We start from the raw sequence: 15,674 nt of genomic DNA, 5'->3' as shown, positions 1-15,674 counted from the left end.
TTTACCCTGCAGAAATATGTCCTTTTATGATGGGGCATAAATATGAAATGGCAGTGTTCTGGGACACCTGGCCACTGACACGGCAGAAGGAAGCCGGATTCCCGAAGACTCCCCAGGCCTGATCATATCCTTGGAGAGAATGTTCTAAGGGGTGGCCGCACAAATCTTTACCACTATTTAGCAATCTCTTTGGAGGGGGTTTGTCCCTTCTTTACCTGAACTGTAGTATATGAGCTTGCACATCTTTGCTTTTCTTTTATAATTTCAAATTATATATAGTCAGGAAATATTGCATTCACTGGCAATCAATTTATTTTGATTGATAAAAAGGGGTTAATAAAACCCCCCTTAGAAATAACAAGAAGGGAAACAGTAATATATCTTTCGTGGTGGCTTCTTTGGCGGTGCATAAAGAGAGCAAGGTTCTTTACTTCTCCCCGATAAGTCTTCTCCTTTATTTTCTATACCTAGTGAGTCATTTATAATCCTTATTATTTCCAACCCACACACAGCCATATTTCCACATGCAGGGGTCCTCCTTACTATGTTGTGAGAGCCAAGAGGCCCAAACACCCTATCATTTATATGAAAATACATGCCAAAAATGGATTATCAAACATAACCAATGTGACTTCATACACTTGCAAATAAAAAAAATTTAGGATGAAATATAAAACATCGTGCTAAAATCTCAATCTATTGTTGAAAACACAGCATAGCATAGAAAGTACACCTGTGTCTGGCATTTGACAAATATTACCGAGTGATTAGAAGCAGAGAGAGGTCAGAAGGAGACCCAATTAATCCCTCCATTCAAACATAAAGCTATTATTGATTTTAGGCGGCACAGTTGTGGTTTATTAATATTTTTATTTATTCACGGCGACTGTGAAGAAAATGCAAAACGACGGACCATAAAAAGCTTGCCTTCTTCCCTTCTGTACGTAACAAGTGTTTACGCGGACGTTATGGGATGGGTTGGGGGCGCGCACATCGTGTGCTATGTCATCTCATGTATATCTCTAATTTGTACTGGTCACAAAGTCTTTCAGTATTTTTTTTAAATTTTTTGTAATGTTTATTTATTCTTGACAGAGAGAGAGAGAGACAGAGCATGAGTGGGGAGGGGCAGAGAGAGAGGGAGACACAGAATCTGAAGCAGGCTCCAGGCTCCGAGCCGTCAGCACAGAGCCCAACGTGGGGCTCGAACTCAAGAACCTTGAGATCATGACCTGAGCCGAAGTCAGATGCTCAACCAACTGAGCCACCCAGGCACCCCCAAAGTCTTTCAGTATTAAATAATCATCTGCTGCTGGTCATTCCCAAAGAGTACACTTACAGTTTCAGGAAATAATGTAGGGAGCTGGCTTAGATCAGAGACGTCTCCACAGAGAGATAGCATTTTGAAAGGTGAAACGTGCTGGGCTGTGTTTGGCCTCAACGAACTCTTCCTGGAGCATTATCAAGATCGCATGTAGAAGAATCTTATACTGACTCTTTCCATAAAGGAAAATATAGCCCGGACTAAAATGGCATTGAACAAACCGTGACCCTCGGGGAAACAAACGTCTCCCTTCTAGAGAGAGACATGTGTGTGCCTCAGATTCGGATCCTCTGGGGATGAAGCAGTCTGTCCGCAGGGCGAGGGCCTCACAAGCTGCTGAAGACCAAGGCTAACGATGCGAGCCCAGAGATAGCAAAGCTTACGTTCCCACTCACCAGCCCAGCGAGAAGAGAGGTCCTTACCGCTAGCAGCCCAGAGGCCAGAGGGCAGGGCACCCTCCTGAAGGCTCCCCGGCTGTGGCTGGAGCCGATGCCTCACAGATAACGGTGCTGCACTCATTCATTCACTGGCCTTGCCCTGAGTACCCGCCCTGGGCCCTGCCCATGCTGGGAGCTGGGGACACAGATAAACATGCTCACGGAGCTTCCAGAGAATGGCAGGCCGGACCCTGAGTTCATGGACCACAGACCTACCCCCACTCAGAGAACCTTCCACGTTCCAGGCAATGGAATGTTTTGGAATGAGTGAGTGGGTGCGCAAGCGAGCCTCAGTTTCCCCATCAGCGCGTGAAGCGCTGCCCTTCCAGTCCTGACTTGGCGCTGTGTCTGAAGGTGGTCTCACTTGTCAGCTGGCTTCTCGTCATGACGGAAAGGAAAGCACCATGCTGAGGCTTTCGTAGGCAGCACACGTTCCACGTTAACTTGCCAATAAAGGGCATGTGTCGTATGCCAGCTCGATGCAGAAAACATTGGAGTCAGGGTCCCCTGGCACAGGTTACTTGGCCAGTCCAGGTGGGCCCACGTGGGAAGATACAGACAGCATGCCAGACAGAGAGTGGCTCCTGTGGAGGACCGCAGGGCCGTCAGAGCCACGGAAGGGAGGTCCCCATGGGCGAGCTGGACGTTGGCTGGACCTCGAGCCCCGAGGTGAAAGAGAGAGGTGGGAAGAGAGAGGCCAGACAGGCACGGGGCTCCTGGTCAGGGAAGGCAGCGGATGGACACAGGCCGCTAGGTGAGGCCATACCCAGGGAGGCAGAGACGGGCCGGTTCTCAGGGAGGAGAAGGCCCTTGACCGCCCACTCCTGGGCAGGAGCCACTTCCGGCACAGAGGGGAGTGTGCAGGATAGACTACTCGTGCCGGTGCACAACAGACGGTCACCTCGCGAGGGCCGATGCCGGTTCCGCGCTTTCCAGCAGGGCGCCTGCAAACTCGGCCTGTGAGACAAAGGCCCTTGGGGCCAATGGCAGACCTGAGCTGTTGCTGGTGCTTGTTTGCTGGGGTGAGCAAACTTGCCCGGTTTCCAGCAACACCTGCAGCCTAATCGGGAGGCTCTCCACAGGCAGGAAGGGCTACGGGGCAGCAAAACTGGTGAGAGGTCCCAACGGAGCTGTGAGGGAATTCGGGTCGGCCAGCCGGTCCTCCCGCAGCCCTGGGCTCCACAGGTAAGGCCTCTGAGCCTGTTTCTGGTATCTGGACACAAAGACACCCCTGCCGCGGCTTCACTGACACCTGGGACGCGAAGCTGACGGCTCCAGCTCCGACGCCTGATGGACGGCAGGCCCAGTCCCAGCCAGTGGGGAACCAGCCCTCGGTGGGGCCTACGGGACGTCGGTCGGCAAGAAGGAAAACTGACCCCTGAGCTGAGTGTCCTGGAGGACTGGAGTCAGGCCACGGCTGAGGTGCGTGGAGGTGGCTGCTCTAGGTCAGCGGGTCAGCTTGGCCTCTCTGAGGAGGGGCGGGACCACCAACATCTGAACAAGAAGAAGCAAGCTGTTGCAGAGCAGGGGGAAGTGTTTCCAGGCAAAGATCATGACCCTTATCACTATGATAGTATCTAAAAGCTGAGAATTTCAAAGAAAGAAAGGTATCCTTATGCTTGTGCCCAAAGAAAGTGCTGAGAATTTCTTTCAATAAGAGGGCAAGGAGGAAAAGAAGGGGCATTCGTTAAACACCTACTGTGTGCCAGTCTCTGTACTGGAGGTTGTGGATGTATTGTCTCTTTCACATCCCAACAAGAAGAGGTAGCAAGTTTGAAAAGAAGTCGTTGGAGAGTGAAAGGGGGGTGTTTAAGTTCATGAAAAACTACTCATAGCTTTGCCAAAGTTGAACAGAACTGTCACTCATCCCCCTCTCTACAACACACGTGCGATCTCCCTTGACCGGGCTGAGCTGCACATAGTTTCCGAGGCCATCTGCAGGCTACTCTTTGAAGCTCCCTCTTTCCTGGAAGGCAGGTGACAGGAGCAGGCTATTTCATTCCTATTGTACAGATGAGGAAACTGAGGCTTAGAAATGAATGCTTGCCCCGGGGAACATCACTAGTTAGGTTTGACAGCCATATGCCAACTGAACCTCCAGAAACCATCTGGACTCCGAATGGTCCAGGGCTCAGATGGGGACAGACTAGAGGTGGTCGGGCAGCTACAGTGACCGAGTACCGCACATCAGGCTCGCCACGGTACAGACGGTATCTCGCGGAAGACGCACAGGACCGCACTGATGCAGACATCGCTATTAACACCCCCAACTTCTACACACTGAGAGGGGCAGGGGGTGAGAGGTTAAAGCAGCTCGCTTGGGAGCTGGACATCGGCAGGGTGGAACCGGACCTCAGGTCACCTGAGAGCCATTTCCCTGGAAGGTGGTGTGCAAGGGATGGTAAATGGTGTGCAGAGAAATGCTTTTCTTTTAATATTTAATGTATTCATTTATTTGTGGTAAATAATTAATATTTATTGTGGTAAAATATACGTAAAATTCACCATGTGAAACATTTTTTTTCTTATTAAAGACTTCTTGGCATTTTATTTTATTTATTTATTTGTTTATTTATTTCTGTCTGTCTTACTTTTTTTTTTTTAGTTTAAATTCAAGTTCATTAACATACCGTGTAGTATTGGCTTCAGGAGTAGAGCCCAGTGATTCATCTCTTACATATGACACCCAGGGCTCATCCCAACAAGTGTCCTCCTTAATGCCCATCACCCATCTAGCCCATCCCCCCCCCCCACTTCCCCTCCAGCAACCCTCAGTTTGTTCTCTAAGAGTCTCTTATGGTTTGCCTCCCTCTCTGTTTTTATCTTATTTTTTCCTTCTCTTCCCCTATGTTCACCTGTTTTGTCTCTCAAATTCCACATGTGAGTGAAATCATGTATTTGTCTTTCTCTGATTGACTTATTTCGCTTAGCATAATACACTCTAGTTCCATCCACATTGTTGCAAATGGCAAGATTTCATTCTTTTTGATTGCCAAGTTATACTCCATTGTATATACGTACCACATCTTCTTTACCTATTCATCAGTCGATGGACATTTGGGCTCTTTCCATACTTTGACTCTTGTTGATAGCACTGCTATAAACACTGGGGTGCATGTGCCCCTTTGAATCAGCATTTTTGTAACCTTTGGATAAATACCTAGTAGTGCCATTGCTGGGTCATAGGGTAATTCATTTTGAACATTTTTAAGTGTAGAGTTCAATGGTATTAAGTGACCATCACCACCATCCATGTCTGGAACTCTTCACGCCTTCCCAAAGTGAAAGTCTGTACCCATTAAACACTAACTCCCCATTCTCCTCCCCAGCCCCTGGAAACCACCATTCTATCTGTCTCTAGGAGTTTGATTTTTCCAGTATTTCCTGTAACTGGAATTATACTTTATCCTTTTGTGACGGCCTTATTTCATTTCACATAACGCCCTCAGGGTTCCATGTCGTAGCTGGCGTCGGAATTTCTTTCCTTAAGGCAGAATGATATTCCACTGTATGGGTGGACCACATTTTGCTTATCCATTCTTCTGTCTATGAACACTCAGGTTCTTTCCATCTTCTGGCTACTGCGTCTGGTGTGCAATGAACACGGGCACTCGAGCTCCATGCTTTCAGCTATTTTGTGTGATACACCCACAAGTAGGGCTGTGGATCATAATTTTATTCTTAATTTTTTGAGGAAATGTCATACCGTTTTAGTAGGGCTGCACCATTTTGTAGTCTCCCCAGCAACGCTCAAGGGTCCTAACTTCTCCACATTCTGGTCAACACTTGTTTTCTTATAATGCACCTCCTAATGGATGTGAGGTGGTATCTCAGTGTGGATTTGATTTGTATTTCCCTAATGAGTAGTTGATATTGTGCATCGTTTCATGTGGTTATTGGCTGTTTGGAATCATCTTTGGAGAGGTGTCTATTCAAGTCCTTTGTCCATTTTTTAATCAGGTTCTTTCCCTGATGTTGAGTTGTAGACATTCTTTATGTAGTCTAGGTGTTAACTCCTTATCAGAGACGTGATTTACAAATATTTAGTCCATTTTTGGGGTTGCCTTATCACTGTATTAATAGTGTTATTTGATGCACGTAAGTTTTTAATTTCGATATAGTCCAATTTATCCGTTTTTGTTGTTGCTGTTGACTATGCTTTTGATGTCATATGCAAGAATCCAACGTCCTGAGAATTTTCCAGTTTTTTTTCCTAATAACTAATGTATTTGTTTTAACATATTGAAATAATGAGTACTATAAATATCATTTAACAGATGTCTTATATTATTTTTAGAGTTTGAAAAATATATGATATTAATTTAAATAAACTAAGTAGTAGCAGAGTTTTGTATACATCGTAATTGTATCCAATTGACTGTTGTTTGGTAACTAGCGTATCACACTAAATCGCAATGTGTATCCAATTGACTGTTGTTTGGTAACTAGCGTATCACACTAAATCGCAATGTATTAAATATACCTATCGCTGTACATAGTGTTAAAGAAAAAAAAATGCATGACACTTGACATGAGTGGTAAGGCAGACTTTATTCAGGGGGTCCGTTGTGACAGACATACAGACTATTATAACAGGGTTTTGCAGTAGGAGAGGAAGAGTGGGATTAACTCCTAACACAAAGAAGAGTGGGAATTCATAGCCTAGGAGTGTGATGCGGGTAGGGGGAGGTCAGTGGGTGAAAAATCCTAGAAGGAAACATCTGGGGTGAGGGACAGTTGTTTCTAAATCAACCCAACAGGATTCTTGCTGAAGGCAGGCCGGGGTGGTCAGACATCACCTGGAGGAATATGGGGAATGAGGAACCCCATCAGACATTGAGGATGATCAGAGAGCAAGGGTGGGAGACTCTCGCTAAACCTGGACAATGCAGAGACTAACATGGAAACCCCAGAGTCAGGGACTGGTTGAGAAGAGTTCAGGGGAGCCTGGGTAGAGTTTGGTCAAGGAGAAGAACTGTCACCAGCCTGTGGGCTAAGCGTTCCCCCATTACTCAACGGTTGGTTCAAGTGCCTGAAAGAGCAGCCCCAAGTCCAAAGGCCAGTGATACTGACACTGGACCACACAGCACGTCATTTAAGGTAAACTGCAAGGCCAAAAGAACACAAAGTTTTTAAAGTAGGGGTAGTAGTACAGGTTCTTAAAAAAAAATTTTTTTTTTCAACGTTTATTTATTTTTGGGACAGAGAGAGACAGAGCATGAACGGGGGAGGGGCAGAGAGAGAGGGAGACACAGAATCGGAAACAGGCTCCAGGCTCCGAGCCATCAGCCCAGAGCCTGACGCGGGGCTCGAACTCCCGGACCGCGAGATGGTGACCTGGCTGAAGTCGGACGCTTCACTGACTGCGCCACCCAGGCGCCCCAAGAGGTTCTTGATAGCACCTTATTTTCAACTCTGAAATGCAACAGTTCTGAAAATCAGTTCTTCCTAAGTTTCGAGCAAACACATTTGAACGGATATGAGACTATTTAAAGCAGTTATATATCCCACTTAAGGTGAATATTTCTGAACATTCACACATTTTGCCACATAAATATTGTGTCTGATCGTAGGGTGTTGTCCCAGGCCTTACTGAAGACGTTCCATACTAGATATGTAATATATATATATATACATATATATATATATATATATATATATATATATAGCGCTTCAAAAACAAAAAAATCCTAAAGATTTTGAATTCCAAAACACAGCCAGCCTCAAGGTCCCACCCCCAACTTTATTGAGATATAACTGGCATAGGACATCGTACAACTGGAATGATTTGACATGTTTACATTGCAAAATGATTACCATAATAAGATCTGTTAGCACATTTATTACCTTACACAGTTTATTTTTTTTATGGTGAGAACTTTCAACATGGAGTCTCTTAACAATTTTCAAATATACAGTATTGTTAACTTCCGCTCACAACTGTTAAGTCCAGGGTTTTGATATAGGATTGTCAACTAGGAGCAGCAGTGTTAGTATAGGAAGACTAGTAATAGTAATATACCATTTATTGAGTAGTTTGTGTCAGTCGTTGTTCTAAGTACATTATATGTATACACCTCACTTAATCTTCATAATGCCCTGATTCATCATTATCTTTCATAAATAACAAAACTGATATAGATTAGCTACCTAGCTTGCTGAAGATCATGCAGCCAGACGCCCAACGGAGTGGAGGAGTCACGCATTTCACCTTAACGGGTAAGAACCAGGCTTTGCAACAAAAAAGATGCCTTTACCTGCAGCAGAATGGTAAACTCGGCCCTCAAATAATTGAAATGCAACAAAAAGCCTGGAGGCTGGCAGGCATGTAGTTGTGGATTGGTGCGGAACTCAAGGCGTTTCGGCATAGGTGCTGTCGCACTTTTCACCAGGTTTTCCGCCAGCCGCCCCTCATGGTGACAGTAAGGTTGCAGTGGCTCCGGGAAGCTCACACTTCGGCGGGAAAAGACCGCAACCATAGCTGGGAAGAACGCAGCCCCCGCCCATCCATCCGTTTACCACAGATGGGAAACTCTGTCCCGGAGCCCCGCCCTCGCAGACCTACTTTACTGCCACTGCGCAGAGCTCCGGCCCTGCCCACCGCTAGCAGATACCCGGCAGAGGCCCGGCTCGCACACGTGTTACTTAATCAGAGTACGGGGCTGGGCGCCTCGGCCTTTACGGGGGCTGCCAGCTCCCCTAGGGTGCGAGCGCAGAGGGCAGCCGGCGCGGCCCGCCAGGCCCCCGTTCCTCCTCTGCATAGCCCGCAGAGAAGCTCCCCGCCCAGGGCCACACCCGGGCGGGCGATCACCGTACCGCCCCCAGCCAAGCCCGCCCGGAAGTGAGGCCCCCTTCCTAGGACTACAGCTCCCAGACACACCCTCCAGGGCAGCTCGCCCACGCGGATTGGCTCGCTGAGCCATCCATCAACCGACCAGCCACAGGAAGACGGTTGCTGACGGCGCTCGATGACCAATCACAAGAGCGAGGAGGAGGGAGCTCCCCCTGCCGATCCGCCACCAGCAGTCGAAGCCTGACAGAACCCTGAAGGAGTAAGGTCTTCGGAGCCCCACAGTCGATTCAGTGACTGGAGAAGTGACAGGCTGGCCCTCTGTGCGAAATGACAACCCTGGGTGGAAGTCCCCTTTTGCCCAGAAGACTCTGGTCTCCGCTACTCCTGTCTGCTGCCCTCGCGAAGCAAGGCCCAGCCGTCTTCGCGGCGCCCCGCCCCCCGTCTCTCATTGGCGCCCTCGGGGCACGTGGGGGAGGGGGCAAAGAGGCGTGGACACGGTGGCTGGGGCGGGCGGCCAGAGTCCGTAGGTCATGAGAGGCCCTTGGACTCGGGCTTGGGGCCGCAGGGATACCATGGTGCCGGGCCCGTGGCGACGGCGGCGGCCGGAGGAGCTGCAGGTTCCGGGGGACGCGGTGAGCCCCCCCGGGGCCTGGGCGTTAGGAACGGGTTGGCGGAGCCCCTGGGCGGGCCCACTGGGCTTCGTGTCTCCCCGCGGGCCTGCCCGGGAGGAAATCTAGCCGGACTAGCGCTGGCGCCCTCCTGCCAGGGTGGGCGGGCCGGGGGCGGGGCCGCGACTCAGGCACTCCGCCTCCCCGCGGCCGCGCCTGCGCAGAGATGCGGGGCCCCGGACCCTGGGTCCCTCTCGGGAGCGCGGGCTCCCCGTACGGCCTGGCAGACTCGGTGGACTCGGGGTGAGGGTCAAGTGGCGCCCCGCGGTCTGCTCGCTGCTGCTCCTGAGTCAGGCCTCCGCGTGCAGGCGCTGGGCTGGGTGTGGTGGGGCCGCCAGGTGAGCAGACACACCTGGATTGAGCACTTTGACCCGAGGGAGCAGGGTCAGGTGACGTGACTGGTGATAAAAGCCCTGATCAAGATCCGCGGGTGGGTAATCGGGCCTGCACGAGACTGGAAGGGGAACAGGATAGGAGGCAGGGGATTGCTTAGACTTTTAGGGAACTGGAAGTCAAGTACCGTCGGATTGGAACGTTAAGGCAGAGCCCCTGAGCAGCGCCCGGTGACTTCCACCTCCGCTTGCGAACTGGCTGGTCTCACCCCGCCTGCTTTATTTCATGGTTCCTTGCTAAGAGCACCAACGAGCAGCCAACATACCGAGCACCTGAAGTTTTCTGTGTCTTCTGGACCCACAGGCTTACTAAGCACGGGATCTGTCTCCCAAGTTCATGCAGGCACAGTTTTCTCGCATGATTTTACAGCATAACAAGAGTGCCTAGTTTCCTTCCCTGCATGTGTTTCCTCACCCACCACTGCCTGGCCACGAAGCCAATGTCACTTAACACCCTGTCACAGAAGCACACCACTTCCAGGGACCGTGTTACTAGGGCACAGATTAAGCTTCTGTAACTGAAGGTTTCAAACCACATTGGTTCCAACGAGGTGGAAGCTTGATCCTGCTGTCCATAATGTATAGAGGTGAGCAGACGGGGGGGGGGGGCCCTAAATACAGGGTGGGGCTGGTGCTACCCAGATCAAAGACACCCAGGGACCCAGGTTCCTCCCATCACCTGCTTCCTGCATTCCCTGGTGGTGTCCTTTTACGTGAGGTCAACGCCAGGTCATCACTACACTGCTCACCTTGCGTATGGTGGGAAGTAAATGTAGAGTGACATGATCATACTGACATTTTAAGAGCCTATTCTGGGAACTCTGGGGAAAATGAAAGGGATGGTGATCAGAGCTAAGGAGGGGGGCAAGGGGCGTATAAATTACGAGAGGTTACAGGTTTGGACAGTGAATGTAGACAGAGGGCTCTGTGTATCGGAGGAAGAACGGACTAGTCTTGCTGATGGAGTGGACGTGGGAGGTCACGGGAGAGGAGGAGCCCAGGATGACTCCCAGGGCTGTGACTTGAGCACCTGGCTGGGCAATGGTGCTCTTACGGGAGAAGGTTGGTGTGGAGCTGCAGGAGAACACCAGCTCTGGTTTTGTCACTGCGTTTTCCACTTTGGGCACGTTTGTCACAGGTAGTGCTAGTCATTGAGCGCTTAGCAGGTGGGTTGTCTGAATCTCACAGCAACCTGCTTTTATTCCCATATTACAAATGAAGAAACAGAGGCACAGGGAGGTTAATCAGCTGGTCTGAGGATACACAGCTAGTGGTGGACGTAGGTCTTTGACCCCACCGCCTGCCTTCAGAGCCTGTCGTCTTAGTCACAGCCTAAGACGTCTGTAGCCTCCCATGTGTGGCTTGCAACAAAGCCCTGAATTGGCCATACAAAGATGAAAGGTGTGATGCCACAGGCTGTCAGGGACGAGGCACTGGAGGTCATTATTGATCAGAGAGAACGAGAAAGGCTTACAGGAGAAACTTGGAATGATCTTGCAGATTGTGATACTGAAATTAAGTGCCCAGCTGGAGACTGCAATACTTCCTGTTACCAAGGATTAGTGACTTGGGTGTCTTATTGCCATGGTGTGTGTGGACTCTTAATTTGATAAAGTTCTTGTTCATATTGTATTGTGCCTCAGTCGTTGATCCAATAATCCAGATTGAGTCCTTGTCCCAAGTTTTCCATTCTCTTTTCTCTCACTCTCTCTCTCACACAGACGCCCCCCTGGCCTCCTCAGAGTTTGGTTACGTGGAAAGAGCAACTCATGTCCTACCTCTGTTCACAGACTAGTGGGTCTACACCCTGTGCGTTGTAACCACCAGTGGAGCTGTAGAAACCCCTGCAGCTGCCAGGACCCATCTCTGTAGTAGCTCCACAAGTGTTCTCCAGCGGAGCCACAGTCAGGCGCCTCCCGTAACCCCCTGGGTGTCCTGATTGTGGGAAGGTTGCCCAGTGTGGTGACACGTGTAGCCATGGACTATGAGTAGGGTTCATTATTCCTGTTAGAGTGCCTGCTGAACAGCAAGCACTATTCTGGGCTCTGCAGAAAGGAAAGAGAAGCGAAATCCTGGTGAGATTGACCCTGAGACTTGGAGGCATCCAGCGCTTGGCTGCTTCAGCCCCCCTACCCCCCACACCCTCACCACCCTACATGTTCGGGAAGAAGAGGGTGTGCCCAGAATGCCCACCTTCATGCATACTCAGCCTTTACTGTCCGTGAAGGTGCTCCTTCCTGACGACCTCTGCAAAAATTCTGCAGGGAAGCGACACCCGAGGTGTCTGGGCTCACCCTCCAATTGGTATCTTTTCTAGTTTCCTCTCGGTTGATCCAGGATCCCATTTTCCAGCTTATCCTGGGATTAGTGACCATTTCCTCTAATGTATTTTTGTTCTTTATCAGTGACCTGTAGAAATAACGTATCAGGATGCAATAATTAATTGGCTATTGACCGTTTTTTTATCACTAGTTTTTTTCTTTAAAAATGTTTACCTTTATATTTCTTTGTTGATATGTATTTTTAAAAATTGAAGTATAGGGGCGCCTGGGTGGCTCAGTCGGTTAAGTGTCCGATTTCGGCTCAGGTCATGATCTCATGGTTTGTGGGTTCGAGCCCCATGTCGGGCTCTGTGCTGTGTGCTGACAGCTCAGAGCCTGGAGCCTGCTTCAGCTTCTGTGTCCCCCTCTCTCTCTCTCTCTGCCCCTCCCTCACTCGCACTCTTTGTCTCGAAAATAAACATTAAAAAAAATAAATTAAAAAAGTAAAATTGAAGAATGCTGTACATACAGTGATCGTTTCAGGGATGCACTGTAATAATTGTATACATTACTCCGTGCTCGTCATGATTACTGTACTCTTGATCCCCTTGAATTCACCCATCCCCCCACCCGCCCACCTCCCTTTTGGCAATCACTGGTGTTCTCTGTATTTGAGTCTTTTTTTTGTTTGTTTTTGTTTGTTCTATTTCTTAAATTCCACTTCTGCGTGAAAGCATATGTTATTTGTCTTTTTCTGACTGACCTGTTTCACTTAGTGTAATAACCTCTAAATCCATCTGCGTGGCAAATGGCAAGACCTCATTCTTCTTTATGGCTGAGTAATATTCTGCTGTATGTATATACCACATCTTTATCCATTCATCTGTTGATGGACACTTGGGCTGTTTCCATAGTTTGGCTATTGTAGATAATGCTGCAGTAAACACAGGGTGCAAATATCTTTTTGAATTAGTGTTTTTCTTGGGGTAAATAGCCAGTTGTGGAATTACTGGATCGTATACTAATTCTATATTAATTTTTTTGAGTAACCTCTATACTGTTTTTCACAGTGGCTGCACCAGTTTGCATTCCCACTAACAGTGCATGAGTTTCTTTTTCTCCACATCCTCACCATCGCCTGTTATTTCTTGTGTTTTTTAGTTTCACCATTCTGGTGATTAATGATATTAAGCATCTTTTCATGTGTCTGTTGGCCATCTGAATGTCCTCTTTGGGAAAAATGTCTATTCATGTCCTTCCCATTTTCATCGGATTATTTGGGTGTTTTGGTGTTGAGTTGTATGAGTTCTTTATGTATTTTGGATATTAATCCCTTTTCTCTTTTTACTTATTTATTCATTTACATCCAAGTTAGTTAGCATATAGTGCTATAATGACTTCAGAAGTAGATTTCCAATGATTCATCCCCTACGTATAACACTCAGTGCTCATCCCAACAAGTGTCCTCCCGAATCCCCCTTACCTATTTAGCCCATCCCTTCACCCATGATATTAACCCCTAATGTATCATTTGCCAATATCTTCTCCCATTCCATTCAATAGGTTGCCTTTTTGTTTTTATTGGTAGTTTGCTATGTAAAGCTTTTACTTTTGATGCAGTCCCAATAGGTTATTTTTGTTTTTGAGACCTATCGAGAAAAATGTTGCTATGGCCGATGTCAGAAGAAATTACTGCCGGTATTTTCTTCTAGGACTTTTATGGCTTCAGGTCTCACATTTAGGTCTCTAATCCATTTTGAGTTTATTTTTGTGTATGTTGTAAGTAAGGGGTCTGGTTTCATTGTTCTGCATGTAGCTACTGGTTTTCCCAACCTTTTGTGGAAGAGGCTCTCTTTTCCCATTGCATATTCTTGCCTCCTTGCTCATAGATTGATTGACCATATAACTGGTTTTGTTTCTGGGCTCTTTATTCTGTTCCATTGACCCATGTGTCTGTTTTGGTGCCAGTACCATGCTGTTTTGATTACTACAGCTTTGTAGAATATCTTGAAGTCAGGGATTGTGATACCTCCAGCTTTGTTCTTTCTCAAGATTGTTTTGGCTCATTGGGGTCTTTTGTGGTTCCATCCAAATTTTAATATTATTTGTTTCTAGTTCCGTGAAAGTGTTGTTGGCATTTTGGCCAGGATTGCATTAAATTTGTAGATTGCTCTGGGTAGTACAGACGTTTTAATGATACTGGTTCTTCTGGCCCATGAGCTTGGAATATCTTTACATTTATTTGTGTCCTCTTTAATTTCTTTCATCAATGTTTCATGGTTTTCAGAGTACGGGTCTTTCACCTCTTTGCTTAAATTTATCCCTAGATATTTTGTTATTTTTGGTCCAATTATAAATGGGATTGTTTTCTGGGGCGCCTGGATTGCTCAGTTGGTCGAGCGTCCAACTTCAGCTCAGGTATAATCTCACGGTTGGTGAGTTGGAGCCCCACATCCAGCTTGCTGCTGGCCGCACAGAGCCTGCTTCGGGTGCTCTGTCCCTCTCTCTCTTGGCCCCTCCCCCACTTGGGCTTGTTCTCTCTCTCAAAAATAAACATTAAAAAAACACATTGGATTGTTTTCATAATTTCTCTCTCTGCTACTTCATTGTTAGTGTAGAAGTGCCGCAGATTTTATTAGTTTTGTATCCTGAGACTTTTCTGAATTCGTTTGTCAGTTCTAGTAGTTTTTTGGTGGAGTCTTTAGGGTTTTCTATATATAGTGTCATGTCACCTGAAAATTGTTGAAATTTTACTTCTTCCTTAACAGTTTGGATGCCTTTTATTTCTTTTTGTTGTCTGATTGCTGTGGCTAGGACTTCCAATACACTGTTGAGTAAAATTGGCAAGAGCGGACATCCCTGTCTTATTCCTGATCTCAGAGGAAAAACTTAGTTTTTCACCACTGAGGATGATGTTAGCTGTGGGCTTTTCATTTGTGGCCTTTATTATGTTGAGGTATGTTCCCTTTAAACCTACTTTGTTGAGAGTTTTGTCATGAATGGATGTTGTACTTTGTCAAGTGCTTTTTCTGCGTCTGTTGAGATGATCATATGGTTTTTATCCATTCTCTTGTTAATGTGATAAATCATATTGATTGATTTATGAATATTGAACCACCCTAGATCCCCAGAGTAAATCTCACTTGATTGAGATGAATGATTTTTTTTTTTAATTTTTTTTAACATTTATTTATTTTTGAGACAGAGAGAGAGCATGAACAGGGGAGGGTCAGAGAAAGAGGGAGACACAGAATCTGAAACAGGCTCCAGGCTCTGGGCTGTCAGCACAGAGCCCGATGCGGGGCTCGAACCCACGGACCACGAGATCATGACCTGAGCCGAAGTCGGACGCTTAACCGACTGAGCCACCCAGGCGCCCCTGAATGATTTTTTTAAATGTACTGTTAGATTTGGTTTAAATACTATTATTGGACTATAACAATGGCACATATTTAAGTGTACAGTTTGACTTTTTGGCTTTTGTAATTAATGTTTTTATGAGCATCCAAGTACAAGTTTTTGTAAGGACATATATTTTCCTTTCTCTTGGGCATAAACCTAGTTGTGGGATTTCTGGGTCATGTGGTAACTTTTTTTTTTAATTAAAAATGTTTTTAATGTGTATTCATTCTTGAGAGAGAGAGACAGAGAAAGAGAGGGAAAACGGGGGAGGGGCAGAGAGAGAAGGAGACACAGAATCTGAAGCGAGAGGGAGACACAGAATACGAAGCAGGCTCCAGGCTCCGAGCTGTCAACACAGAGCACAACGTGGGGCTCGAACCCGTGAACTGTGAGATCG

At 47.2% G+C, this 15,674-nt stretch overlaps 1 protein-coding gene across 1 annotated transcript in view; it reads left to right on the top strand.

Moving 5' to 3' along the window:
* Positions 1-8,776: 8,776 nt before the first annotated feature.
* The window catches only part of CD2H10orf143 (chromosome D2 C10orf143 homolog), a 45,985-nt gene continuing 39,087 nt past the window's right edge, over positions 8,777-15,674 (top strand). Inside the window, exon 1 of the mRNA XM_045439267.1 lies at positions 8,777-9,186. Coding sequence (XP_045295223.1) covers positions 9,085-9,186 — 102 coding nt within the window. The 5' untranslated portion in view covers positions 8,777-9,084. The remainder of the gene's footprint in view (positions 9,187-15,674) is intronic.

Source organism: Leopardus geoffroyi, chromosome D2 (assembly GCF_018350155.1).
Source record: "Leopardus geoffroyi isolate Oge1 chromosome D2, O.geoffroyi_Oge1_pat1.0, whole genome shotgun sequence".
NCBI lineage: Eukaryota > Metazoa > Chordata > Mammalia > Carnivora > Felidae > Leopardus > Leopardus geoffroyi.
This window is presented reverse-complemented; position numbering and strand designations above follow the sequence as displayed.